The 26,533-nt window shown below is 41.4% G+C and overlaps 2 protein-coding genes across 3 annotated transcripts in view; one reads left to right on the top strand and one right to left on the bottom strand.

The window, feature by feature from the left end:
* Positions 1-4,703: 4,703 nt before the first annotated feature.
* tnfrsf9a (tumor necrosis factor receptor superfamily, member 9a) lies at positions 4,704-6,726 on the top strand. Its single transcript, XM_037684032.1, has 7 exons — positions 4,704-4,845; positions 5,619-5,738; positions 5,813-5,950; positions 6,031-6,103; positions 6,186-6,283; positions 6,363-6,542; positions 6,614-6,726. The coding sequence occupies exons 1-7, from the start codon at positions 4,704-4,706 to the stop codon at positions 6,724-6,726; spliced, it is 864 nt and encodes a 287-aa protein (XP_037539960.1).
* A 14,242-nt stretch (positions 6,727-20,968) lies between these two features.
* The window catches only part of ccdc187 (coiled-coil domain containing 187), a 24,344-nt gene continuing 18,779 nt past the window's right edge, over positions 20,969-26,533 (bottom strand). The window contains exons 1-7 of one of the 2 annotated variants that reach the window (XM_037684030.1): positions 23,386-24,536; positions 22,045-22,166; positions 21,887-21,958; positions 21,650-21,784; positions 21,367-21,461; positions 21,199-21,293; positions 20,969-21,117 (exon numbers count right to left, since the gene is read on the bottom strand). In XM_037684030.1, coding sequence (XP_037539958.1) covers positions 20,969-21,117; positions 21,199-21,293; positions 21,367-21,461; positions 21,650-21,784; positions 21,887-21,958; positions 22,045-22,166; positions 23,386-24,508 — 1,791 coding nt within the window. In that variant the 5' untranslated portion in view covers positions 24,509-24,536. Of the gene's footprint in view, positions 21,118-21,198; positions 21,294-21,366; positions 21,462-21,649; positions 21,785-21,886; positions 21,959-22,044; positions 22,167-23,385; positions 24,537-26,533 lie in introns of those variants that run through there. The other variant, XM_037684031.1, reaches the window with a different exon arrangement.

Raw genomic sequence — 26,533 nt, 5'->3', positions numbered from 1 at the left:
ATATATATATATGTGTGTGTGTGTGTGTATAGATATAATATATATATGTGTGTGTGTATATATATATATAGATATGGATATATAGATATAGATATCACTAATGTTTACATACAATGGTGAAATTAGTCTGCTTTTAACCCATCCACCACCAGGTGGTGCAGTGGGCAGCTATTGAAAGCACTCGTGGGGCATTTTGGGGATAAGGTGTGCTACCCAGAGACACCACAAGGTATGCTAAATAAATAAATATATATATATATTGTTTTTCTTTAAATTAATGAATTTAAAAAATATATAAAATATATAGAGTATGTATGTACACACACATATAAGCTGAAATACTGATACACAGGTTTTTGTGCTTTACAGTAACTTCCAATAACAACAGACACAATCACTTCAACCGTCTGAGACACAGCTGCCCATTAATTCAGTTCACTTTATTTATAAAGCACCAAATCACAACAGAAGTCATCTTAGGGCACTGAACAGAAACATTCATATATAAAAATAATAATTTAACATTATTTATCTGAGGAGCAGACTGCTTTGAATTTAACTTCATCGCTGAACTCTCATCTTGAGCATGAAGGCGACAGTGGAAATGAAAAACTCCCTCAGGAGGAAGAAACCTTTAGCAGAACCAGACTCAGGACAAGCGGCCATCTTTAATCATTTGAAATTATTTATTTTCACACATTCTTTCCTAAAGATTGCCAAAAACATTTACTTCTGAACCTCTGAAGAGGCAAACATGAAAACACGCCGTGTTTCCTGAAACTGTTGCTGTGACGCGTGTGGATTGAAAGTAAAAGCACATTTGTATCAAATCGGGTTAACAGGAATTTGTCCACTAAAAGAAACTACTTTTACAAAAGCACCACTAGATGGAGACATTTAAGCTACAATAACAGTCCTTAGTTCATTCTGAGTTCATCCTAGGTGAAATTAAATAGACGTGTTGGGAGATGAGTGGTGCTCTCCAGTTTTCAGATAAATGGTAGGCACGCTGCTCTGCAACACTTAAAAACGTCCTCGTGTTATTTGACGGTTCCCACCCCTGAGTGGAACTTCCAGCACCAGCTCTGTGCGGACTTTCCAAGTGGGCAGACGTTACTTTCAAAACGCTCCTCACAGTGCAGGCACACAGACCCCCGGAGCCTGCTCGGCCCACCAACCACAGACCAGAGCCGTCACGCTCCCACACACCAGAGCACGTCTTGGAGGAAGGAAGTGATGTCAGAGGCTCGTCTCTCCTGAGGCACATTACAAAACACGCAGAGAGGAAGAATAAGCATGTTATTTATAAAGCCGGGTAAAATTAAACTTATCACAACTGACGGTTGTAGTTTGACTCTGAGTGAACCTACGAGTCGGCCTACACGCAAACACACACGGTCATTTACCAGCAGGCTTAACATGTCTGCTGGAGTATTTACCAAACAAGTACAAAGTATTCCCCCAGTGTGCATGGTAATAAGCTGCTGGGAGTTTACTTTGCCTCATAGCTGCATGTTTGGGGGGAGGTTGAAGGGTAAGTGTGGGAGGTGTTTCTCAGCCGTGTGTGTCAGCAGAGGTGCTGATTTTTGACGTCGCTCTCGTGTGGCGTGCGTCGGCTCACCAAGGGGGTGAAATGATGCTACGCGTTGCTTTAAGGTCAAAGGTCAGCGAGGCATGAGATGATGAAGCATCATAAATGTGACTAACAGCAGCGATGCGTTGCATTATTGTTTTTCACTCAGCTCTGTCACTTGATACATGAGCTGTAACATTCTTACTGCTGCAAGTCACCTCGGATCCCATCACGAGAAATTTCCCAAAGTCACTAAGCTCTTTACTGGAAGGACACACTTCCCTTTTCAAAGGAAATAAATATTTGTTTACTAAGTTATGCACATTAGAAAAACCACCTTTCATTTTGGTACAGTTTAATGCTCATCAAGGACTTTTATTTTCAGTTTTGCTCTCTTCAGGAGGGGATTCTCTTTTAGACAACTGAAACTATTCCATCAGACAACTAATCGTAATATTCCTTTACGCTCTCAGAGTGCGGTGTTTCTAATTTATCAGTACCCTTGAGCTACTTTGGGTCACGAGTCTGAAGATGTTACTTGAAAATTATTATGATTGAAATAAATGTTTGAAGAAAGGGGCAGATATAATAAGATTTTTTCTTCTTTATGCTGCCTTTCATTTTAAATCTCTTGTATCTTTCTTTATATTGTTATGGAATTGTTTTGTACCTTTTTAAAATGAATAAACTTTATACCATACCATACTTTGGATCACGACTGAAGATCAGGTTTTGTTTAACATGTTTAGCCTTAAAATGAACTTTGATTTAAAAAATGTTCCTTTTGTGGAACATTTTTTTGTTGAGTGATTTTGTGCTTAATGCCAAGTTAAATGTTTTAACAGCAAAGTCCTTCCTCTCAAAGAACAAAATCCCAAATTTGTTTTACTGGTATGTCCAAAACCATTTAATCCATACAGATTAACAGCTTCAAGTTTTAAATAATGACCTAAGGTCAACTCATGTTTATATAAATTGTTTCAGATTTTATGACCTTAAGCTAAAGCTAAACTTGGAGAACAAGGGAAAGGCATCTAAACTTGTCTGCTTTGAAGGAGAAAGACTTTTGAGCTACTTTTGAGTAAAATTTCACGCCGCAAGTGTGAACGTGTTCAAACCACCTCGCACGTTTTAGTCACAGTAAACTACACAACTAAACACCGTCACGGACAATGCTGGAGACTGGCATCATCTTAAAAATCTAAGCTGACGTTGATTGTTTTGTGTAAATGATTTTTCCACACATCAGCTCTATAATCTTGTGTGGGGAAAAAAAAAAGATGAATATCAGCTTAAAGTTTTAAAAACAAAATCAGGACAAACCTTTTTCCTGGAAATGAGCTGCTGAACATTCAAACATCCTCCTGAACACATTCAAATTGCTGCGCTCCTTGACGAGTCAGCAAATACCCCTGAACAAAAACAGATCAGAATAAAAACTGAGCGATGGTTCAAATAATAATGAGCAGAAAGCCTGAACGTTCAGCTCCATCAGTTTTCAGTATGCGGAGCAAAAATGTTAGGAAGTTAATTTAAAAACAGAGATTTTGACATTTTCAAACTGCACCAATCAAGTCTTTTTCAAATGCTGTTGTACATGTGAACCTTCAAACTCATCCTGTTTTCTTATCTTTGTCATAGATTTACAACAAATAGTATTTTTCAGCTTTCTGACTCTTGAAGCCTTTTGTAAATGTAGTTTTCCAGACACACCTGGAGAGATTTCAGGAAAACACACTTCCTGTGGTAGTAAATCGCTGCTTTTCAGGGTGGAGAACTGCATCATCAGCAGATTTATGGTCTGGTTGTTAGCTTTCTGACTAACTGGACATGCTGGGAAACAGTAACCGCTTAACAACAAAGTCCATGCTCAATAATCCAGGTATACAATCCAACATTTTTCAGTCAGGTCATCTGGACGGTTTCTTTTTTTGTGCTGAAACGTTTCGCCTTCGATCCGGAAGGCTTCATCAGTCAAGGAAACACACAACAAAACGGATTCTTGCCCCAACAGCTTACTCCAAAGTGGAACAAACCAGTTCTGCTTGGGATAAGATGGTCTCTTTGGTACGCCCCCTCCTCCATTGCCGGCCCTCTTCCTTGTTGACAGTCTTGTCAAACTGGTTGAAAACAACAAAGTCCATGCTCAATAATCCAGGTATAAAATCCAAACGCCTTCGGCGACATTTTTCGGCGAAACGTTTCAGCACCAAATAAAAAAAGAAACTGTCCAGATGACCTGACTGAAAAATGTTGGATTGTATACCTGGATTATTGAGCATGGACTTTGTTGTTTTCAACCAGTTTGACATGACTGTCAACAAGGAATGGCAATGGAGGAGGGGGCGTGACAAAGAGACCATCTTATCACAAGCAGAACTGGTTTGTTCCACTTTGGAGTAAGCTGTTGGGGGAAGAATCAGTTTTGTTGTGTGTTTCCTTGACTGATGAAGCCTTCTGGATCAAAGGTGAAACGTTTCAGCACAAAAAAAGAAACTGTCCAGATGACCTGACTGAAAAATGTTGGACTAACTGCTTAAATTGCAGAAAACAGATGAATGATTTCATTTCAGCCCGTCGCTTCTCTCCAAAAATCATATTCAGAAAAAGAAAAAAAAAACGAAGTTTTTGGGGTTTTCAAAAAAGTCATCTTTATAAAAACTTTTCTTTTTGCAACTTGTTTTTGAGTTATATTCCATATCTATATACCTTATTATATTATTATTATTATATATTAATGTGTAAAAATGTTCTTTTTAACTCCAGACTGTAAACATATTATAACACAGATCTTCACATTGTGTTAAGTTATTGTATTTTTATGTTATGGTATAAGTATTTTTCAATTCAATTCAATGGACACACCCCCAAAGTAAAAAAAAGCTCACTCTGAAAAGGATGTTGAGTTGCAGGGAGGTGGTATAAGCTCTGACACACTCCTGACACACCACATCACTGCAGGTTCTTCTAAACTTCACACCACAGAGGACTTTAATGAAGCTGGATAACAAATACAACTAAAGATTTAGATCAACAAGAACTACATAAAAGAAGATTTCTTTTGTTTAGTCTACCTGGGATTTTTCTTGGAGTCATTCTTGGACTGGATCCTTGGAGCTGACACTGCAGGATGGCTGTGATCCACTGGCTGCTGGTTCTGGTCCTGGTTCTGCTCTCTCGGGGCTCCACGAGCAGTCCTGGACAGATGGAAGTTGGCTGCAAGATAAAGTATCAAAAAGGAGATGACGTTTGCTGTGATGAATGCCATCCTGGTAAGTAAGAAAACTGTATAACCCCAGCATGTACTTCTGAACAAACAAATGTTTTATAGTTAAATGCAAGTTTTTTTCTTGCGGTTCTTAAAAGCAGCACGGTACACAAAAACTCAGATATTTGAGACCACAAAGAAAAACGACCTATCTTCAGATTTTGTTTGGGGCAGCTGTAGCTGAGTGGTTAGAGCAGTCGTCCTCCAATGCAAGAGTTGGGGGTTCAATTCTACCGGCAGTCACATAATGAAGTGTCCCTGGGCAAGACACTGAACCCCTCATTGTCTCCGATGTGTGTCCCATCAGTGTATGAATGTAAGCTCTGATTATTCTTTGCATAGATCTAGTAGAGTGCTGTATGAATGGGTGAATGAGGTCACAGATTGTAAAGAGCTTTGAGTATCTTGATAAGATAGAAAGGTGTTGTATAAGTACAGTCCATTTACCATTTTCTTGTTCTCGTAAATGTTCAGAAAGGTCACATTCCTGACTGTGGAGGAGTTCCTCTGTGGTGGCTGCATAAACCCAGATAGTTTCAGTGGTTTCTCACCTAATCCCACAACAAACACATGGATGATGTGACTGATCAATCCATTCAGAACTCCAAACGACTGAATTATACTTATATTAAATATTTATATTATATACGTGTTGATTTGCACAAATGACCAACTCATGCAGTCTGAATAGTCTTAGAACTAACAAAGCTCCATTTACTGCAGGCGTGACAGAGTTCTTGTTGGTTATTACAACTGATTTAATATTGCTGTTTGTAGGGAACCTGCTGGTTCACCGTTGTGGTCCTCGCCCTAAAGACCTCTGCAAACCTTGTGATCCGGGGACTTTTATACTGGACCCCAGGGGGGACCGTTGCACGAGGTGCACGCAGTGTGTCGGTATGTTTTTGGATCGACTGAGTGACGTAGCAGCGAATTTATCTCTTCTTACACGAGACCCCATCATTTTCTAGGCGCTCAGTACCATTTGAAAAACTGCACGGCCAGGAGTGACACGCAGTGCGGCTGCAGAGACGGACTCATCTGTGGGAATAAACCGTGCTCTTACTGTGTGGAGAAATGTGCCAAAGGCCACGAGCGTGCAGATGACGGTGAGGAAAACTTTGAAGAGTTTATTTTCATTTGGTACACTGTCAACGATCCAGCTCAGCTAAAAGTCACTTTTCCACAGATTCTTGCAGACCTTGTCCAGAGGGAACCTTCAACGATGAGAGTTTTGAAAAGTGTAAACCGTGGAGCACCAGGTGAGCTCTCTGACGGCGATAACCACATTTTGTTGTGGCTTTAAAAGAAACACAAAGTCATTGTTTCCAATGTTTCCCAAAGGTGCCCCGGTCTGGATCAAGTGATTGCGGTCCAAGGAAATGCATCTTCTGATATTCAGTGTGTGACCCTCAGCACTGTGAGCAAACCCAACTCACCTGGTGAGGCCCGAGCACACGCCTCACACGCCACACCTGTTTCCATTTAAATCACTCGAGGTTTTATTTTCCTGTTGTGTAGGAACGCACGGTGTAGGTCAGGGGACGCCGACGACGGCATATGAAGTCGCCATCGCAGTTTTGTTGGCGCTTTTCATTATCGCCATCATCATCATCATCCTCGCAGCTGTGAAAATCCACCAGAACAGAAAGAAGCCGCAAAAGCAGCCAACAGAAACTCTCGTCATCAGAACTCCTACAGGTAACGATGTCACAGAGTAACGACTGCAGCTCCTGGAAGTAAAACGTATTGACGTTACTTTTCTTCCTTAGATGGACCCAGAACGTTGATACCCATCGAGTGCAGCTTTCATGAGGCCCAGCAGGAACAAGGCAACAGCACAGAATCCCTGATCAAGGAGCCCTCAGAGGAGCCCAGTGCATGATGGGAGGAACATGACTCACATCCCTATCGCACTAGGGCTGATGTTTTGTTGAAGAAAACAAGTTTATCTTGAATAAACCGATTCCTCTTTGTGATACTGAGCCACAATGGAGGATCCCATCCCTGTGCCAACATCACTTAGCTCCTACTCAACAAAAGAAGGATTCAAACCGACATCTTTGATCCTCTTGATAAAACTCTACCTCTGTAACCTGAGCAGGGCAGGCTACGTTACGTTTAGCTAAATAATTAGACACACGACTCTGTAAACACACACATGGGAGCAAGGGGAATTTGGAGTGGGAAAATAAACCAAGTGGACTCAACAAAGACCTTTTTATCATGTGAGGCAGCAGACACCGAGGCTGGACTTCCCCCTGACTAAAACACCAAAACTAATCAGGAGGCGTTAAAACACTGTTTTGGACACTTGTGTTCAAAAAATAGTTTTCAAGCAACTTCTACATCAGGTTCAGTGGCCCCAAAACAACCAGTAGTGTTTGTGAAACTCAAAGGTGGTGTGAAAGTTTTATTACTGATAACTGCATTTCTTTGCAGTGTGCTCAAGGGTGTGAAAAGTACAGTGCACGTGGGCGTTCAACTCTACACATTTGAGTCACTTCTAATTTTGAGCCCACATACGCCTTTATCGATGACGTCATCCCTTCCATCCGCTCCAGAGGGTTAGCCTAGTTACCTACTATTTTCTGCTGAATGCGTAAATGCTTTGTTTGGATCTGTATTGCCAAACTATGTGGGGAGGATTTCAAAATACTTTTTGTTTTAAGTATTCATATTTTACACGCACCTGTGAATGAGTTGTAGTTATGCCAGCTGGCTGGAAAACCAGTTAGTGTTTACTTGACAAAAGCTGCATGGACTTTTTGGTTATTGAGAAACTGATAATGACAAAGTCCAACCTGAGGGCTTCCCCCTGTGTTTTCCTGCAAGTAGTTTACATACAGCAGGAAGCTTCCTGACAGGACAGCACCTACTGGAGACAATGAACAATTCACAGGGAGGCAAACGTGGCTGAGCTACAGAGGCACCTTGAAACAAGCCGACACATGCCGATTGAGCAACAGCTGAAAACCAGCAGGAATCTAAAGCTGTCATTGACTCTAAATGTCTAGTATTAGTCACCTGTCCTCTCATGCACCTCTGACTAACGTGGATCATTGTGCTCCACACCTGGCAGACTGACATAAGAGATCATGAGGCTCCGGGGTCAGGTGGAAAACCCCCGACAGACGTGTTTCAGTTAAATATTTCTCTGTGAGTAGTAAGGTGGGCTGTGTGACGAGGCCAACAGGAAATGTTTTTGCTTTAAAGCTGTTTTTCTGAACTGTGGCAGGCATGCTTCTTTACAGAGTGGAACGTTTAAGAAGTGTAAGTGGGTTAACGGGTGACATGTGAGCCCACACTTGTTGTGATTTGTCGTTTTACAATGTCTGAGTCATAAGTCGAGCGACGCCTGGCCTCAAAGGTCAGTCATCTTCTTCTGAACAGTTACATTCTTTCTGGAGGACTTCCTTTTTCATCTTCTTCACAGAATGTTCTTATACCTTCAATATTTAATTTCCCTAATTGCTCGACAAGTAACTGCAGATATAAAATGTTTCCGCAGAGTTTTTGTCACTGGACAAGTCTGTACTGTTTGCATACTGTTACACTGTACTTTATTCCATTTGTGGGGCAATTAATTACATTTTTTTATTTGCTGTACTTTCATGCAGAATGTCTTCACACGCTGTGGTCCAACAAGCAGCGGATATTATATATTATTGTTATAATATATTTATAACAAATCAAGTGGGATTAACAACAGAAAAAAATTAATAGAATCATTAAGTTTTGTTTGTCTTCTTTCGGCTGCTCCCTTCTTCAGAGGTCGCCACAGCGAACTAACTCACATGAAGACCTGACGAGGCAGGTGTAGATGCTTCACCTTTCCCACCCACATTTTGATGTTGTCAGTCCGGGGAGCAAGTGGTGCAAGAGTCTGGTTTGCATTGCTGGTAGTAAGTGGGACCCCTTCAGGGTGGGAGGTGGACTCTGCCAGGGCTGCCCATTGTCACCGATTCTGTTCATAATGTTTTATGGACAGAATTTCTCGGTGCAGCCAGGGGGAGGAGGGATTCTGGTTCGGTGGCCTCAGGATTTCGTCTCTGCTCTTTGCAGATGATGTGGTCCTGTTGGCGTCATCGTGCCGTGATCTTCAGCTCTCACTGGAGCGGTTCGCAGCCGAGTGTGAAGTGGCTGGAAAGAGAATCAGCACCTCCAGATCTGAGGCCATGGTCCTCAACTGGAACAGGTGGATTGAACACTTCAGGTCGAGGGTGAGGTTCTGCCTCAAGTGGAGGAGTTAGTTCAAGTATCTTGGGGTTTAGTTCATGAGTGAGGGAAGAATGGAGTGTGAGATTGGATTGATGTGGCATCTGCACTGGTCTGTTTTGTTGAAGGGGGAGCTGAGCTGTAAAGCAAAGCTCTCTGTTTACCGGTCAGTCTACGTTCCTACCCTCACCTATGGTCATGAGCTCTGAGTAGTGACCGAAAGAATGAGATCGTGGATACAGGCGGCTGAAATGAGTTTCCTCTGCAGAGTAGCTGGACTCTCCCTTAGAGACAGGGTGAGAAGTTCAGTTATCCGGGAGAGACTCAGAGTAGAACCGCTGCTCCTCCACATCAAGAGGAGCCAGTTCAGGTGGTTCGGGCATGTCTGACTGGGAGGAGATCTCAGGGAAGACCCAGAACACACTGGAGAGACTGTCTTTTGGTTGGCATGGGAACGCCTTGGGCTCCCCCCAGAAGAGCTGGAAGAGGTGTTGTGGAAAGAGATGGCTGGACCTCCCTGCTCAAGCTGCTGCCCCCGCGACCCGACTTCGGAACAAGCAGAAGATAATGAATGGATAGTCCGGGGAGTTGAACCGGCAACCTTCCGATCAAAGGCCCACCTTCGCTAACCTCTGCACTACCACTCCCCCAGGATCTTTATCAAGTTATTCTGTGTTTATTATTCTTTGATAAATCCTATCCTAGTATTAAAAAATGTGACTTATGAGCGTTATTGTGGTATCACTGTTCATCTTTGCTTACTTTTGTTCTGATCTCTTTTACCTACTGTGCATAAACAACAAGCCTGTTAATTTAAAAAAATAAAATAAATAACAAAACAAATTTAGCTACATTTTCATTTTTAAAAATTCCTCTGTCGGGCACCTCAGCGCGATACATTGAAACATAAACAAATCCAAATCAGTTCAACGCTAACCCTCTGACAAAAGCCTGCAACTATGTTCAATGCAAAACTCCACAGAGTTACTGTATTTTAAAGGGGTTTAGTTTCAATCAGTCACATGCAGAGTTCATTTTAACCAGCAGAGGGCGTGCTACTTAAACGCAGAACATTCATTTATTAAAAAACAATAGACCAATCCAACCCAGCCCATATTTAAATGTGATGGTATTTCAGTTTGCGTTTGGTTAATTTGCACCTGGACCACAGAAAACTTGAGGCTACATCAGGAACAGTCATTCCAGCGGCATCAGTGAGACGTGAATGAGCTTGCAGAGCTGTCTGCAGTACCATGCAATGTGTGACTAGTGTAAAGACTTGTCTACTGGTTTGATTCTTGTTGCACACCTTCTAAATGTGCACACATTTAATTTATTGAACGCCGTTGTCCAATCACGTCTAAAAATAATGGAGTTGGTGTCTGCAGTTCTCTTAGACCTGATGAAAAGCTGCAGAGGCTGTCAACAGACATAAATGTTATATACTGTATCTGACTGAAATATTACCTATTTATTATTGATTTAGAACTGAACTTGAACGGATTAACTTTTTTCTCAGAATCTTCTTGAAGCACATAAATCAGAAACAGTGCTAATGTTGGTAAAAACATCATTCTGATGGACGTGCTTGGGAAAAATGGGAAAATCCAAACAGTACTAATACTCACCTAAGGTTACATGAGCGGGGACTGCTGATTGGCTGATCCAACAGGACACCCAAGACATGGCAACTGGTAGGATTGAAGGCACGTATGACTGGATGATGTAGACATCTGTTACGTCTGAGCTGGACGTGAAGACTGAGCCTTGGAAATCATCCAGCTGGGGAAAAAAACTGAAAACACAAGTCAGCCATTTTAATTACAGAACTGAAGCTCCGGCGTTCAAATCTCCACAGTTCTTTAGGAAGAAAACTACAAGTTGTAAGTAAATGTTACAGACAGCCTCTTCCCAGCAGCAGCTGCTCAGATCTTCAGAACCTCCTGCTTGGATCAAGTAAGTCTGTCCAATAAAATCTGCTGGTAAGTCATAAGATATTTAGCTAACAGTATAAACAAACACACATGTAAGAATGCATGGGTAAAAACATTATCATGATGAAGCCAAACAACCCTTGCATTTATTAAACTGTAATTTGGGCTGACAGTCTTTTTAAATAATGATAATAACTTTGCAATTGCATTCATCCATTATCTTTTACCCACTTCTTCCTTTTCGGATCACGGGGGTCACTGGTGGGAGGAGACCGGAGAAAACACACACATGCACGGAGAGAACATGCAAACTTCACGCAGAACGGTCCCAGATCCTCTCTAAGTTTGTCTTAATAAGAAAACACGACTGGAATCACACTAAGGAAGAAAACTAGGCATCTAAGATTTAAACCAGTTCAACTAAATTGTTTTCTTAAAGCACACCCTTAGGATACACATTTATTTATAAATATTTGTAAAATAAAATGTGCGTGAAATGTAGTTTTTTAATCCTAATAATAGTAACCGAGTTCTCATTTTGATTGTAAAATGCCCACTTTCCATTCTGCACTCTTCACTCACCCAGTCGTCTGTTTCAGCTTGTGTTGTGCTCAAGACATTTCCATATTTGTCTTTCCACACAGTAGAACTTTCAATATATAGTATTTCAAAAGGATCAAGTGGTTTGTGCAGCCATGGAGTGAGCCTTGTGCTTGAAGAGTGTGGGACCCAGCAGACAGAGAAATGGGGAAAATATTTTTTACACTGTATTTCTATCGATCAGTGCAGATTATAATGTATTTACTTTTGAATGACTAAAGAAATGACTCAACATTTTAAAAGATTGAACTCGTGTGTGCTCAAACCGTACCGCTTTGACACCAAAACATTTAGTGCCAAATGTGAAGCAAGACTTTTTATTTTGAGTAATTCATGAAATTTTGTAGCAACACTGTAAAATCATCTAAAACTACTATTATATTTTCTTTAGGATACTCTTAGGATGCTCCCTGTTGTACCACCTACTTCAAAAAGCTAGGTTCAGCTGTTTTTGATTAAATCCCATGAAGGTAATTAACCAGCCTTCTGGTTGCAGATACTGACAAAAAAATTGAATATTTTTGGATCTAAGCTGCTGCCAAACTGCAGTAACTTCTGTTAACTTCCTTGTTGTATACGACAGGACGGTGGCACAGTTGGTAGAGCTGCCACTTCTCAGCGAGCAGGTTGTTGGATCAAATCCCAGCCTGAGACCTTTCTGGGTGGAGTTTGCATGTTCTCTCTGTGCATGTGTGGGTTTTCTCCACGTACTCCAGTTTCCTCCCACAGACCAACAACATGCATGTTAGGCTGATTGGTAACTTTAACTTGTCTCTAGGTGTGAGTGAGAGAGTGAATGGTTGTTTGTCTCTGTGTGTCTCTGTGATGGACTGGAGACCCGTCGCCTCTCGCACGGTGATGGCTGCATATGGGCACCAGTGAACCCCCGCAACCCAAAAAGTAAGAAGCAGGTAAAGATAACGATGGACTCCTTGTTGGATAATCGCTTTTACAAAAGAGTAACGTGCATATTTACCATCGTCTTCATCCCTACAGGGGCATCAAAACTTTGCTACTGAACAGCTTGCTCGAGGACAAAACAAATCAAGGACAACTCAAAAGTCTAAGCCAGATCCTAAATAAATACAGGAGCTCCAAAACAAAGTCCTCTCTCTCCTCCTGATACAATCTGTGATGTTCAGTCACTTTGCTTGTTGGAAATAAAATTAAGTTTCATCCGACTAAATATTCTGTGCTGTCATGGAAAGACAAAACAAATGGATTTTAATAGTTTGACAAAATATTGTGTCATGCTGACGTTTTGTTGAACAAAACAAAGACTACACTTATTATTATTAGAAGTCTAGCAAACCTTGAAGGAATGCATATTACCCAGCAGCGTTCACACCAGAGTTTTTTATTACAATCATCCTATGATGAGAAATGACGGAGTTGTAACCTTTTTGACTAAACCTTGAAAATAAAGTCTGATGGGATAGGTTCAAGAGAATGATTTTGTCAAATTGACATAACTACTGAGCAATCGTTTTGTAGTGAAGAGGAAAACTCACAATTTATACCTTCCACGCATGTTTATTAACATACATTTAGTCATTACAAATTCAATACATTTAGTTCTAAAAATAACTTTCCCAGTTTATGAGAAATGCGTCAACTGAAACTGACAGGAAAACGTGTGGCAGAGGCTCTGAAACGTAACTGGACTTAACTCGCCCTGAATCCAGAGTCAGGCTTTTGGAAGCGTGCCATGCAGCTAAAGCAACACAATCAAATCACTGCGTTACTGGGAAGTGTTGCCTCTGAATGGTTGGAAAAATTGATCTGCAGCCTCATCCAGGTGAGTCAGGAGGAGTGAGTCATCTGAGTGAGCACCTTTAGTGACAAACCAGGAATATCATGAAATGTTGAGATGTTGGAAGCACATTTTGCTGCCTGACTGTATGAAAATGTTTCATATGAAAATGTTGAATCTTATCATTCAACATTAACTGCCAGGATGCGTCATCCGAACAAGACTGAGCTGAAACATTATACAATGTGGCCCGTTCAGGCAAAATTATGGGAATGAGCCCTGGTTGCATTGTAAAATACTGTACTGTCTAATTTATTAACAGCCTGAGAGAGGAGAAACACGGACTGTTCTGTGTGGCCATTTTACTGAACTATTTTATGAAAGATTGTTCTGTCATATCTACCCATGTTTCAGCTGTGCTCCATGGTCATTCAGATACCCGGATGATGAACGTTGTGGAGATTTAGCTATCGACACATAAAATACCAGTAAAACTCTTTAAAAATGATTGTAAATAAAAGTCGATAAAAAATAGCGAGGGGAGAATGAACAGATTAAATGCCGGCCTTAAATACCGGAAGTAGCTATGAGCCTATTTAAATGCCGGAGGTAGCTGTTTTTACTGGAAGTAGCTATGAGCCTATTTAAATGCCGGAGGTAGCTGTTTTTACTGGAAGTAGCTATGAGCCTATTTAAATGCTGGAAGTAGCTGTTTTTACTGGAAGTAGCTATGAGCGGGGCTAATTTGCCATATATGCATGCACATAAAACGCGCGGGTCCGCTTGCGTCTAACGTCATGACGGCTCATCAACATATATACCTGGTTCCACTGGTAAGTCCCATTTCTCAAGTCTGCACTTCACAGAACAAATTTGAAGCTAAACCTTTTTTCGTTTGAAGACATCGGCTATGACCAGAGACCCTTGAGATATGGCCAGCGATACAGCTTCCAGGGACCGTCAGCAGCTATTTGCTTTGGCCACAACGCTGCTAGTGTTGAACAAAGTTGGTGCCATCATCAATAGCAACACTCCAACGGAAAAAGAAGGTCACTTCGTCAAGAGTTTGGTCACCAGAGTGTTGGATAGACTGACCCCACCGAAGAAATTCCATTTTAACATGAGAATTTCAAAAAATATATGCAGAAAGGTGGTCCGGAGACTCCGTCAGATCTTTACCGCTGAAGAGCTGAGAGGGGGGTACAAAATCAGGACCCTTGTTTTGCTGAGAAAGTGGTGGAATACATTGTAAACTGTATTAAATCCACAAACATATTCACGTGTATAGTTGCTTGTATTCCAGTAGTTGTCTCAGCTTTCCTCGCTATGGTTCTGGTTTTGTTGCTGTAGACCTGGACCTTTACACCCAAGGTCCACAGAACCAGCCAGCCCATCTGCCACATGGGTTAGATCTGTTCTTAACACAGGTTTTCTCCGGGTAATCTGGTTTTCTCCCACAGATAAAACAAAACAAACAAAAAAATCTGTTCTAAATTTCTTTTCCCTAAGAGCAAAAACAAATCTAGCACACTGGGTTTTCTCCAGGTAATCCGGTTTTTTTTTTCCCATAGACAAAAAAAAAATTCAGTTTCTTCGATCACTTGCCTTGAAAAGGCGCACATCTCACAAACTTCGGATCGAACAAGAAGACACTGCTGAATCCACGGAGCGTGAATATCCAACATCCAACGTAAAACTTGGATATTTGCGCTCTGCAGATTCAGCAGTGTGAATCAAATATTAATTGTAATGCGCGATTTAATCGATTTAATGCTTGATATGACATTTTAACACTATTTAAAGTGGGTTCAGGGTCCTCCCCCAGAAAATTTTGAATAATGTAGATGCCATTTCCTGCATTCTGGTGTATTTTAATGGTGTTTAACATCTAGTTTTACGTACACAAGTAATCACTTGATTCAATAACTATTTTAGAGTTAATACCACAACAAGAAGTAGCCTGACCAACAGCTCTCCTTGTGTGGACAAAGCACACTCTGCTTCTCTCACGCATCCTAGCCACAGTCTATAAGAAACACAGTGTAGCCTAAGTTAACTTTTAGGGAAAAAATCACTAGCTAATATGAAAATATAATAATAATCACTCCGTCTTATAGCTTAGCATAACGTAACATGATCATCATCCCTCATGTTTATTAGTAGCTTAAAATACCTAATTAAAACTCAAGTAACGGGCTAGGTCTACTGTAACCTTACCCAGTTGTACAGTATGAACAACATTCAGGAATTGTTTTTATAAGAACATTATCAAATATTTTCTGTGAATGGTATAATCGCTCGGCCCATAAGGAAATGTAACCCAGGGTGAACTAACCTCGGACAAACAAACAAAGATAGCTGTAATGATGGAGGTAGTGTAGCTCACAATGTTTAGTGAAGCTTTTCTGCCTTATCAGCCAACATTAAGGCAAAGAAGACAGGCAAAAAATAATATAAAAAATTCTAAGCTACTAATAACTTCAAATAGCAGTGGATGTTTTCATGCCGCAGAGTGACAGGGTAAGAACTCAGTGAAATTCAATATGTAAGAGTAAATTTGACATTACATAACCTATTAAACACTTTGTACAAAATCAGTTTAGTTTTAACTTATAACAAACAAAGACTAAACTTATGCAACCAGAAGTTACAACATCTACATATAAAACACACAAAACAAAGCATAACTAGGTTTAAGCATTTACCTTAAATTCAACCGTAATAATGACAAATTATGGAGGATTTACCAGCAGTTACCTTCGTACAGATGAACATGTGGTACTTCCTGTTTATAACTGTGGATTGGCCGCTGGCCACTTCCACCACAGATCCTCCTATGTTAGGGGTGGGGGGTTATTCCTTCTGAAATCCACGACCATCTCCTTTGTCTTATTCACAATGATGTGAAGGTTGTTCTTCTTGCACCAGCTCTCAAGGTGTTCCACCTCCTGCTTGTAGCTAGACTCATCATTGTTTCTGATGCATCCAACTACCGCTGTATCGTCTGCAAACTCTACAATACAACAGCCTGGATGGGTCGGTACACAGTCATACGTTAGCAGAGTGAACAGGAGGGGGCTCAACACACAGCCCTGGGGAGAGACCGTGCTGAGGGTTATGGTGGAAGAGAAGTCGTGGATCTTCACAGATTGTAGTCTGATGGTTAAGAAGTCTAGGACCCAATTGCATAGAGAAGAACTTAGTCCTAGTGTGGTTAGTTTGTCCATCAGGGTCTGGGGAATCATGGTGTTAAAGGCAGATGTGAAGTCCACAAAGAGCATACGGACGTAGGAGTCCTTCTGTTCCAAGTGGGTGAGAGAAGTGTGGACCATAGAGGAGATGGCATCTTCTGTTGATCGATTCTCGCAGTATACATACTGGTGACGGTCCTTGTTGATGTTAGCTTTGATGTGGGTCATGACCAGTTTTACAAAGCATTTAGCGACCATCGGGGTGAGGGCTACCGGCCGATAGTCATTCAGGCCAGTCACTGTAGAGCTCTTTGGAAATGGGATAATGGTGGCCGTATTGAGGCAGGTGGGAACTGTTGCCAGGGTGAGGGAAGAGTTAAATATGTCGGCCAGCACCTCGCAGAGCAGATCGGCACAGTCTTTCAGCACTTTCCCTCGGATGTTGTCCATGCCAGTTGCCTTGTGAGGATTGATCCTCCTGAAAGTACTCCTTACTTCAGCTGAGGTCACGCTGAGGAACTCTTCTTCTTGTGATAAGGTGAGTCTGGTGCTGTGTGGTCTGTTCGGGTCCTCAAAACGTGCATAGAATCTGCTGAGAGCATCAGGCAGTGATGGATCGCTAGGACATTGTGCACCTCTTCCTTTATAATCTGTTATGCACTTAATGCCCTTCCACATGTTCTGTGTTTTGTGAGGAGAAGTGTCCCTGGATCTTCTGTGCATACGCTGCTTTGGCCCTTTTAATACCAGCATCCAGCTCTAACCTTGTCATCCTCAGCTCCTGTGAGTTTCCAGACTTGAAGGCAGTGTCCCTGGATCTCAGCGGGGTGCGTATTTCTGCATTCAGCCAGGGCTTTTGGTTCGGGTAGCTTTTCACATTCCTGAAGGTGGTGACATCACCAGTACACTTAGGTTGTTTTCACACCTGATAGTCCAGTAGACTCGGTTCGGTTGAGGACCAATATTCGTAGCATTTTGTTTACATTTGAGCTGTTGCATTTGCATTCACACTGCACTGTGCAGTTGAGCCAATCTCTTCAAACCAATCTGTTCCCCCACTCGCCTGTGGTGGCGCTGCACCAAGAACTACTGAAAGAAACAACACAAAAACCTCTGAAGAAGACACTTCTTCTTCTTCTTCTGGAAATAAAAACAAAAACGGAGTGGCGTCAAGTTTTAGTGGTTTTAGGAGTTCTATTTTGTCATTTTTCAACAATGGACTCAGCATGAGCAGAAGATGAGGCAGGAGACCATGAAGAATGTTGTTTTTCACACAAGGCAAGCTGACGGCTTCATATGAGGTAAGAAAGATGCGTGTTTGTTTGCCCTGCACTGTACTCCACTTCTTGCTTGCGGAGCGGTGCCCGGTCTGCTTACATTCACACTGTACTCGAACCGCGCTCGAGTTTTCTTCTACCGGACTGAGACCTAGGTTATAGCCCGGGCCAGAGTTCGCCTTTTTGTTCCATGACGGAGTTCGATGACGCGTTCACACTTCCCCAAACAAACCAGACTTCCTAGGCAAACTGGCGAGAGTTTGGGACAACAGTGCTGGTGTGAATGCACCCCTAGAAATGTAACACAGAACTGAGGATGCGTATTCGTCCAAGTCTATTGCCCCTCCCTCTTTGACAGCAGCTTCCTGGAATACTTGCCAGTCCGTGTGTTTAAAGCAGTCTCTTAAAATAGAGTCACTGTTTCTTTCCCACCACTTAAAGCCCCCAGTATACTTGGGTGTACGTCAGTCTGCGCTTACCGAATTAGCGTAGAAGCGGACACCCGCAGGGCATGTCCGCACAAAGCTAAATTTTTACGACCGCGTACATGTACTCTGTGTCACACAATAAACTGCCCAGCGACGGACTGTTTTGTATGCGACATCAATGCATAATTCCCCTTCTTCGTCCCTGATCTGGCCTTTTCTTTAGTTTTTATGTTTTTGCCAAAAGGCAAGCAATCTCTTCCCCCTCTGTTGATGCCATGACTGAAATGGTGAGAAATTAAGGAATTTGTCACGAGCGAATTAAAATCAGGTACAGCATGGCTGCGGGAGGGTCTGGAGATTTCCTGGTGCGCTGGTCTGATGTGTGGGCTGCAGGGCCAGTGCTCCCTTTTTTTGTTTGTTTGTTGTTGTTTAGAACTTTTTAACAGCATATAAACACAGAACACCATTGCAGGAATGATTCTATAATCTACCTTTAATTCTATAATGCTTTAATTCTATAATCTTTTTAGCCCCCAGTGCTTACAATGTCTTGAACAACGCAGTGGCCATTAGTGTAAGAAGCATTTGTAATGTGGGGGGACACACTGGGGGTCCTCCCCCATACAATTTTGAATAAAGTAGATGCCATTTCCTGCATTCTGGTGTACTTGAACAGTTTGTTAATTACCTTCATAAGTAAACACTTGATTCAATAACTATTTTAGAGAGCAACAAGAAGTAGCCTGACCAACAGCTCTCCTTGTGTGAATAAAGTACGCTCTGCTTCACTCACGCATCCTAACAACCCCGGTGGACAACTGCCTGCACCAATGTAGCGCTAAGCTAGCGCTACCTAAGATGCTACAAACGTAGCACTCTGCTTTACATTACACAACCTAATAAACACTTTGTACAGAATCATTTTAGTCTTAACTGATTAAAGACTACACTTGTGCAATCAGAAGTTGCAACATTGCTATATATGCCTATATATAAAACACACAAAACAAAGCACAACTGGCTTTAAGCAATAACCTTTAATTTAACCATTAAGCATATATTGCAATTATGGCACAAAACGGAAGATTTAAAAATGGATGATTTTTCACAATATCCCTCTGACTGCAAAGTGTCCATAAAGCAAAATTGACAATGTTGTCATAGGAAAAGGGAGTGGAGCTCCTGCAGGTACAGGGCATTCACTTCAGGACAAACTGAGGTCACCAATTGGTCAGTTGCTTACAAGTCTACTTGGTTGACAGGTGGTACCAAGAATCCGACTCATGCAACAACAACAAAAAAAATCTTAATTTTTCTGCCTTGTTTAAGTGCATCATCATTTATTCCCAATTTATTCAATATTTAGGTGAATCTAAGGGTTGAGAATGGAGTTTCCTATGAAATCCTAATAATGGTTTCTTAATTTTTCAGGGGTGCTGAGTTAAAATGTAGGGGTACTTGAGCATCCCCAAAAAGAGGCCAAAATGGCCACTGAACTGCAGTAATCATTTCTGTTAACTTCCTTTTTGGATAATTGATTTGACAAAAGAGAAAGAGTAAGACCGAAACAGAACATGCATACTGGTAATTAAATCTAATTAAGAGAAACAGGAACATGCAAATGAAAGCTTTTTTCTTGCTACTTGTAGTTTTTAAATTAGTGTTTGGTATAAATAAGATTCCTATATGATAAAACTGACTGGGCTGACTTCAAGGTTGGTCTTTGGATGTCATATTTCTAAAAATGTAAAAGTAATAGTAGTAAATTAAACTTGTAGCAGCTAGTAGTGGACCTGTGAGCTGGGATCTTTTATTTTACCTTTAAAAGATCAAGAGATTTCTAATCTTATCTGATATACCTATGTAGTAATATCACATAAAGCTTTACAAAAAAACAACTTGTAGATAAATATACATATCTTTAACAAAGTACATTTGTGTTTAACAGCTAAATAGTGTCATCTGATTGTCTCTGTAAAACTGTAAACTGAAAACAGGACAGACTTCTTAGACAAAGTTGATGGACAAGCCAAGAGAAAGCTTGTCAGGGAACAGCTGCACTCCAGTTTCTGTGGCACAAGAGTCCAGATAATTCTCACTCTCTCAGTAAAGTTAAAGGTTGGTTCGGTCTGAAGGGTGACTATAAATCCAGTCCAACTAAAGCGGGTCACCAGTCCATCACAGGTCAGACGCAGAGACACCAACCATGGAAATGCACTTATACCTAACGGCTTTTTAGCCACCAGTTAGCCTGATGTGCACATTTTAAAGTGGTGGGAGCAAACCTGCACATGCACATGGTACAATACTGAGCCAGTATCTTGGTGCATGGCATTTAGTGTTTCAGCAGCAGAATTTACATCTTAGCATAACTTGAGACGTGAAAACATTTTAGCTGCTGATGATACTAAAAGAAAATAATATTTAAAAAAAAAACACACACACACAAATTATGTCCTATTTAAAATTACCACTAAAAATATAGAAAACGCTTCAACAAACCAAAGATTTCTCTTTGGAATTCCTAGCAGTATGAGTCCAAAATGTCATAATTTTTCAGCAAGCCATTTAAAATGCATCCTTGTCTTACTGCTCTAAAGTGCTAGCCAGAGTATTTCCTTCAGTTTTCAACAGTGATGCAATAAACAATGAGGACTCGAGCTGAACGGATAATACGTCTTATAAAAATATATGTATAAAGTCCAACAAAAACAGGGAGTTGAACATTATTGTTGCTTGCAGCCCTCCTTCTTCTCCTTAGGTTTACTCCTTCCTGGTTTGTCCGTTTGCCGCTTTGTTGGAGGGATGAATGAGGCTTCCTCAAGGAAGTCATGTGGGCCAGACTGGGCTTTGGGACATGACCCACTGGCTGGACCTACAATGGCAACACAAAGCTTGAACAAACAGCTTTTGTTTGGACAGTTTCATTTTGAGTCATTTATCCTGTTTAGAGAACCTGTTGGTCCTTCTCGGAAGCTCTCCGTGTCCTGCCTCCTGGCCTGGAAGGTTGGGTCTAAATCTTCTGCAACATTTCTCATCTGTTGGGCTTTTCTGCAGTGATTACATTTTATAGTCAGCATATAAAAGCAAGTTAAAGCAGACAGCCATCGTTTTTCTTCCTTACGGTATGGTGGTGATGGGGCTGGATGGCTGGTTCTCTGGGAAGCAGTCTTCAGTAGGTGACGGAAGGCCTTCTGAGTCGAGTCGCTCTCGTTGACCCTACGAAAAGGGATTTTTAAAAATTTTTTTTATAAAACCGAACCAACAAAACAAAGCTGACATTGACAGCAGCAAAACAAAAATCTAAATGCCTTTTTTTTTTTTTTTAAGTAGACCATCTCAAAAACCTAAGTTTCAAGACAAAAAGTGAATAAACTATAGGATTTGTTCGTGGACAACATTTGTACCGGTCTTTCTCTGGCTGTCCGTCTGTCATGGTGACTCATCATTGCTCTGTGCTCCTGCCAAGACGCTGGCCCTTCGAGCTCATGAGATCTACGCTTTGACTTGATTTCCTGCTTCTGCATAAAGCGTGCAATTTCCTAGAATTTAAAAGAAAAAGCAAACAAACATGGTGTAACTTTTCAGACTGATGTTAAATCTAAAATCATGGGTACTGGCACCACGTTAGGTCACTGTTGCACCTCATCTTGTGCCACTTGTGCTACTCTGAAGTCCCCTTCTGGATAAGAACTGCGTGGAGATGATTGGGATACCTAAGAAAATAAAAATAAAAATGAAACAAATATTTGTACTACCATTATCCTCATAAACCACCCTCTGCCAGTTTTAGATGAATCACCCTTCTTAGCAGCTTTTCCTCTTCCTTCTGAAGCTTCCGAGCCAGTTCTTCATCTTGTAAGACCTGTTGTAACTCCCCCAGACACAGGCTCGCCTCTCTTGTCTCTGGTTCCAGTGAAGCCCCTAAGCAGGAAGTTTGACAGTAGAATTTCCAAAAGAACTTAAGCAATTAATATGACAAAGTTGAAATTATATGATTTGCAAAAGAAAAACAAAATTAAAAGGTCAGATATGAATCTTAAAAATGAGTCAAAAACCTCATATTTAAAATCACACCAAGAAATGAATGGATGCAGGGGGTAAGGTAGGCCTGTCGCGATAAACAATAAATCAATTAATCGCATGATAAATTAAAATTATCGACCTCATTTTCATTTATTGGCTTTATCGTTTCTTCATGTCTCTTTCTACTGAAGACACTGGATGACAAAAAGTTCAACTCTGGTGCTCTTCACTGACCCCTCCCTTTCTCTTTCAAATCTGTTTTAATCATCCAAAACGTGTTTTTGGATCGTTGAAAGCAGCTAAGCTGAGAAGCTAAGCTACGAGCTAAGCTAACAGGCAGACCTCAGGAAAAAACCTCCGTCTTGTCAAAGCTCCAAAAATTCATGGTTGAAACCCGTGCCTTCGTGTAAAGTTTTTCTTTGCAAAAAGAAGCTGAGAACTTGTTGACTGATTTTTTTATTAAAAGCTTTGTTTGACAAATGCTATGCTAAAGAGCTCAAACCACACCGAGCGTCCGCCATTTTGAGAACAAAAAAACAGGACGGAGAGACAGCCCATGTCACGTCAAGGGGCCTCCCTCCCTTTTTCTTAAAAAAGAGACGCGCTGCTTGCTCCCTCACCATCTTTCAGTTCAAACAGTCTTATACTGCCATCCAGTGGTCAAAAAAGGTACTAGACACAAAAATGTATCAACTTTTCTTCTTAAATTTGACAATAATTACTAATTATTGATAAATTTCAAACAGTTTTATCGTTTATCGCAAAAATTTCTGAGAGAATTCATCGCCCAGCAAAATTTGTTATCGTGACAGGCTAGCGGCATTTTGCAAGATCTTAAAAGAGGTGCATTAAAAAGGTGATTAATTAAAAGATTCTGGCTAAAAGATGGAAAATGGATGAACAATGTAGAACTGCATTGACTGTAGAAATAAAACTATAGAAATAAAACTAAACAAATGTCTCACAGACAGAACCCAAAGATTCAGCTAAAGCCCAGATTTGACCATGTGGAAAAAACCGAATAAAGGTGGAGATCAAATATGAAGAGAGGACAGGAGCACACCATTGGAAGCTTTCCCCTCTGCAGGTGAAAGTGGGCTGCAGGTCTGGGTGTTACCTGCTGCCTCGCGGCTCAACCTATGCCTGGTGGAAGCCCTTCTGTTGCTGAAGCTTTGGCTACGCTGGAGGGCCCTTCGTCTAGGACGCTCCACTCTTCTCTCCTCCTCCTGCTCCTCCTCAGAGCTCAACCTTTCTTCTGTGAACTTGTGCCAATGCGTGCGTTCACTCGTCGTCCTCCTGACTCTGTTACGATTGTCCCTCTCTCTGTTCTCGTCACAGTTTGTGTATTTGTGCTCTTTCCACTTCTTGCTGCCTTGTCTTTCTCCGTTTTCAATGTTAGAGTCTCTTTTGATAATTTCATGAACCTCTTCGTGGTCACTAAGCCTGTCTTGGTCCTCTCTGTGATCTCTTCGACTGTTCTCTTGGTGTGACGGTCTCCTCCTCTCCCTGATATCTCCATGGAAACTGTGCCTGGCGGTGGCAGCTCTCTGGAAGGCTCTCTGATGTGGTTGGGAGTTGCGATATGAGACCTCACTACCCTGAAGCACCTGGCTGTCTCTGCTTTGAGGTTTTATCTGCAGTGGCGCCCCGCTGCCACCAAACCTCACAGGCACTCCCCTCTCTTTGAGTATATGGCCGAGCATCTCCCAAACCTTGCTGCTTTCGCTCTGCTGCCTGCAAACTTTGTTATCATCCTTAAAACGAACATGTTTGTCGGAACTGTCTCTACAACTCCAGGTCCTTGGCAGATCTCGGTTTCTGTGCCTGCTTCTGTCATGTGATCTAACCGATTCACTGCGACGACGTGGCCTCTCTCCAACCTCAGTTGACCTACATTCTGTATCCTGATCCCTACTCCTCATCACACCCTCATCTCTGTAGTTTCTTTCCCGATCATGCCTCCTAGATGTTCTGCTTTGTAAATCATCATTTTCATAACGTTCCTCATCCAAGTCCTCTGTCTCCTCCTGCCAGCTGTTGAACTCATCTGTGCAGCGCCTGCGAGAGGAAAAACGTCTGGTATTTCTCTCATGCTGCTGTTGTGAAGGCGCTTGCTGCTGAGGTGGTGTCCTGTTGGGTCTTTCATACAACCTTCGGCACCAAAAAGAGAGCTGTTTGTTAAACACTGTGTCCGAGTCCTCTGATTCTTCACTTACAGGCCGGCTCATTTCAGCTCTCATTTCCCTGCTGGAATCTACACATCCTTGATTTGACAGTGGAATTGTGTTGCCCCCTGCTGCTACCCTCCTGGGGGAGCCAGTCTGAGGCCCAATCAACTCTGAACCAGTATGAGAGGTAGAACATTGCCGCCTAGTGGCAGGAGGTGAGTACTGCTCCTCTCCATGGTGAGGGTTGTTGGAAGTGTGCTGGTGAGGGGGTGGCAGAGCAGGGTCACTGGTGCAGTCTTTATATGCCAAACATGCAAACACAAAAGCATTGAAGGAAGGTGGATTTGTTAGTTGATGCTGCAAGACAAGTGTAATTAATAACACAAAAAACATAAAAAGAATGGGTGTTTCAAGCAAACACACAACTGGAAAAAACAAGTTGTAATTATTCACTTCATTTACACACACACACTTGATCTTTATCTGCATATAGAAAAAGATCAAGCAACATACTTTCTCACATTTCTCAAAACATGTTTATTTCACTCTTTGCTTATTCATCAATCCATCCATCCATTTTCTTCTTCTTATCCGGGGTCGGGTCGCGAGGGTAGCAGCTTAAGTAGGGAGGCCCAGACTTCCCTCTCCCCAGCCACTTGGTCCAGCTCCTCCGGGGGAATCCCGAGGTGTTCCCAGGCCACCTGAGGAACATAGTCCCTTCAGTGTGTCCTGGGTCTTCCTCTGGGTCTCCTCCCGGTGGGATGTGTCCGGAACACCTCACCAGGGAGGCGTCCAGGAGGCATCCTAACCAGATGCCCGAGCCACCTAAACTGGCTCCTCCTTATATTTGAACTTATTACGTTTATATTAAAACAGGACATAAAAACATGCTGGTCCATGCTGGTCACAATATGAAAGGAACAAAGGAAAGAAAATACCTATGGAGGGCATGCTCTGCTCATGCACATCGTGTAACATCTAGCTCAGGGGTTCTCAGACTTTTTGGGGTTCAGGAACCCCTTAAAGGAGAGAAAACATTTCAGGGACCCCCTCATAACCCTTGTGTTTATTAAATAATTTTCTTAAATTTGTCTCTTTAATGCAATGGAAATATCTGTGTAACATTAATTCTTCAAAACCTGTTCTTTAATAGAGTTAATACATAATTTATACTTTTAAACATGGGGTATTTTTCATTCAAGATACACTTAATTAACTTTTTTTTTTATTTCAACTTCCAAAAATTGCAGTTTTGAGAAAATTAACAGTTTAAAAAAACACTTTAAAATTTTACCTATTCTCTTTATAAATATAAAATGTGTTGCCACTTCTTCAAAATTATTACAGAAAACTTTTTACATAAAACTGAACAGAATCATAATAGCAGTAGTCAGACCAAGTAACAGGATTCACTTGTAAACTGATCGATGCTGGAATGCAGGTGAGCTGGTGGGGTTCTGGGGCTCCCCTCCCAAATTTTTAAAAAATAAAGTAGATGTGATTTCCTGAATTTTGGTATAACAGGTTGTTAAACATCTACATGCTTATACAAATACAAAATAATTAAAAAAAAATTTGTTTTTGCAGAACCCCCAAGCACAGGCTCACAGACCCGTTTGAGAACCACTGATCTAAAGAAACACTAAATACAGTGATAACAAGAAACCTGCTTTATAAGTTTATTCAAGCAAAATAAAAATAAAAACAAAACAAAAAAAACGCTATACAGTAGTCCCTCGCTACTTCGCGGTTCGTTTTTCGCGGACTCGCTCTATTGAAGTTTTTCAAAGTAAGATTGGACAAGACACACAACTGGCTGATTGATGGAAGAGCTGCATGATCGGCATGGATTTAAAAAAAATATATATATATTATTTTAAATGATTTAGCACTTGTGTGCAGCCCACAGCTGTGGGAGAAGCTTCCTCCTGCAGATCATCTCTGATCTGCACGGAGATCAGGAGAAGTGGGTGTGGCTGAGAGTGCAGCCGGAGGCAGAGAGCCGAGATCATGACATGCAGTGCTCCTTTAGAGTGTTCAGAGTTTAGAAACATTATTTAGAATATTGCAAGTAGGGTTAAAATGCCTCAATAAAAA

Source organism: Nematolebias whitei, chromosome 11, assembly GCF_014905685.2.
Source record: "Nematolebias whitei isolate Nwh7 chromosome 11, NemWhi1, whole genome shotgun sequence".
In the NCBI taxonomy this organism is placed as follows: Eukaryota; Metazoa; Chordata; class Actinopteri; order Cyprinodontiformes; family Rivulidae; genus Nematolebias; species Nematolebias whitei.
This window is presented reverse-complemented; position numbering and strand designations above follow the sequence as displayed.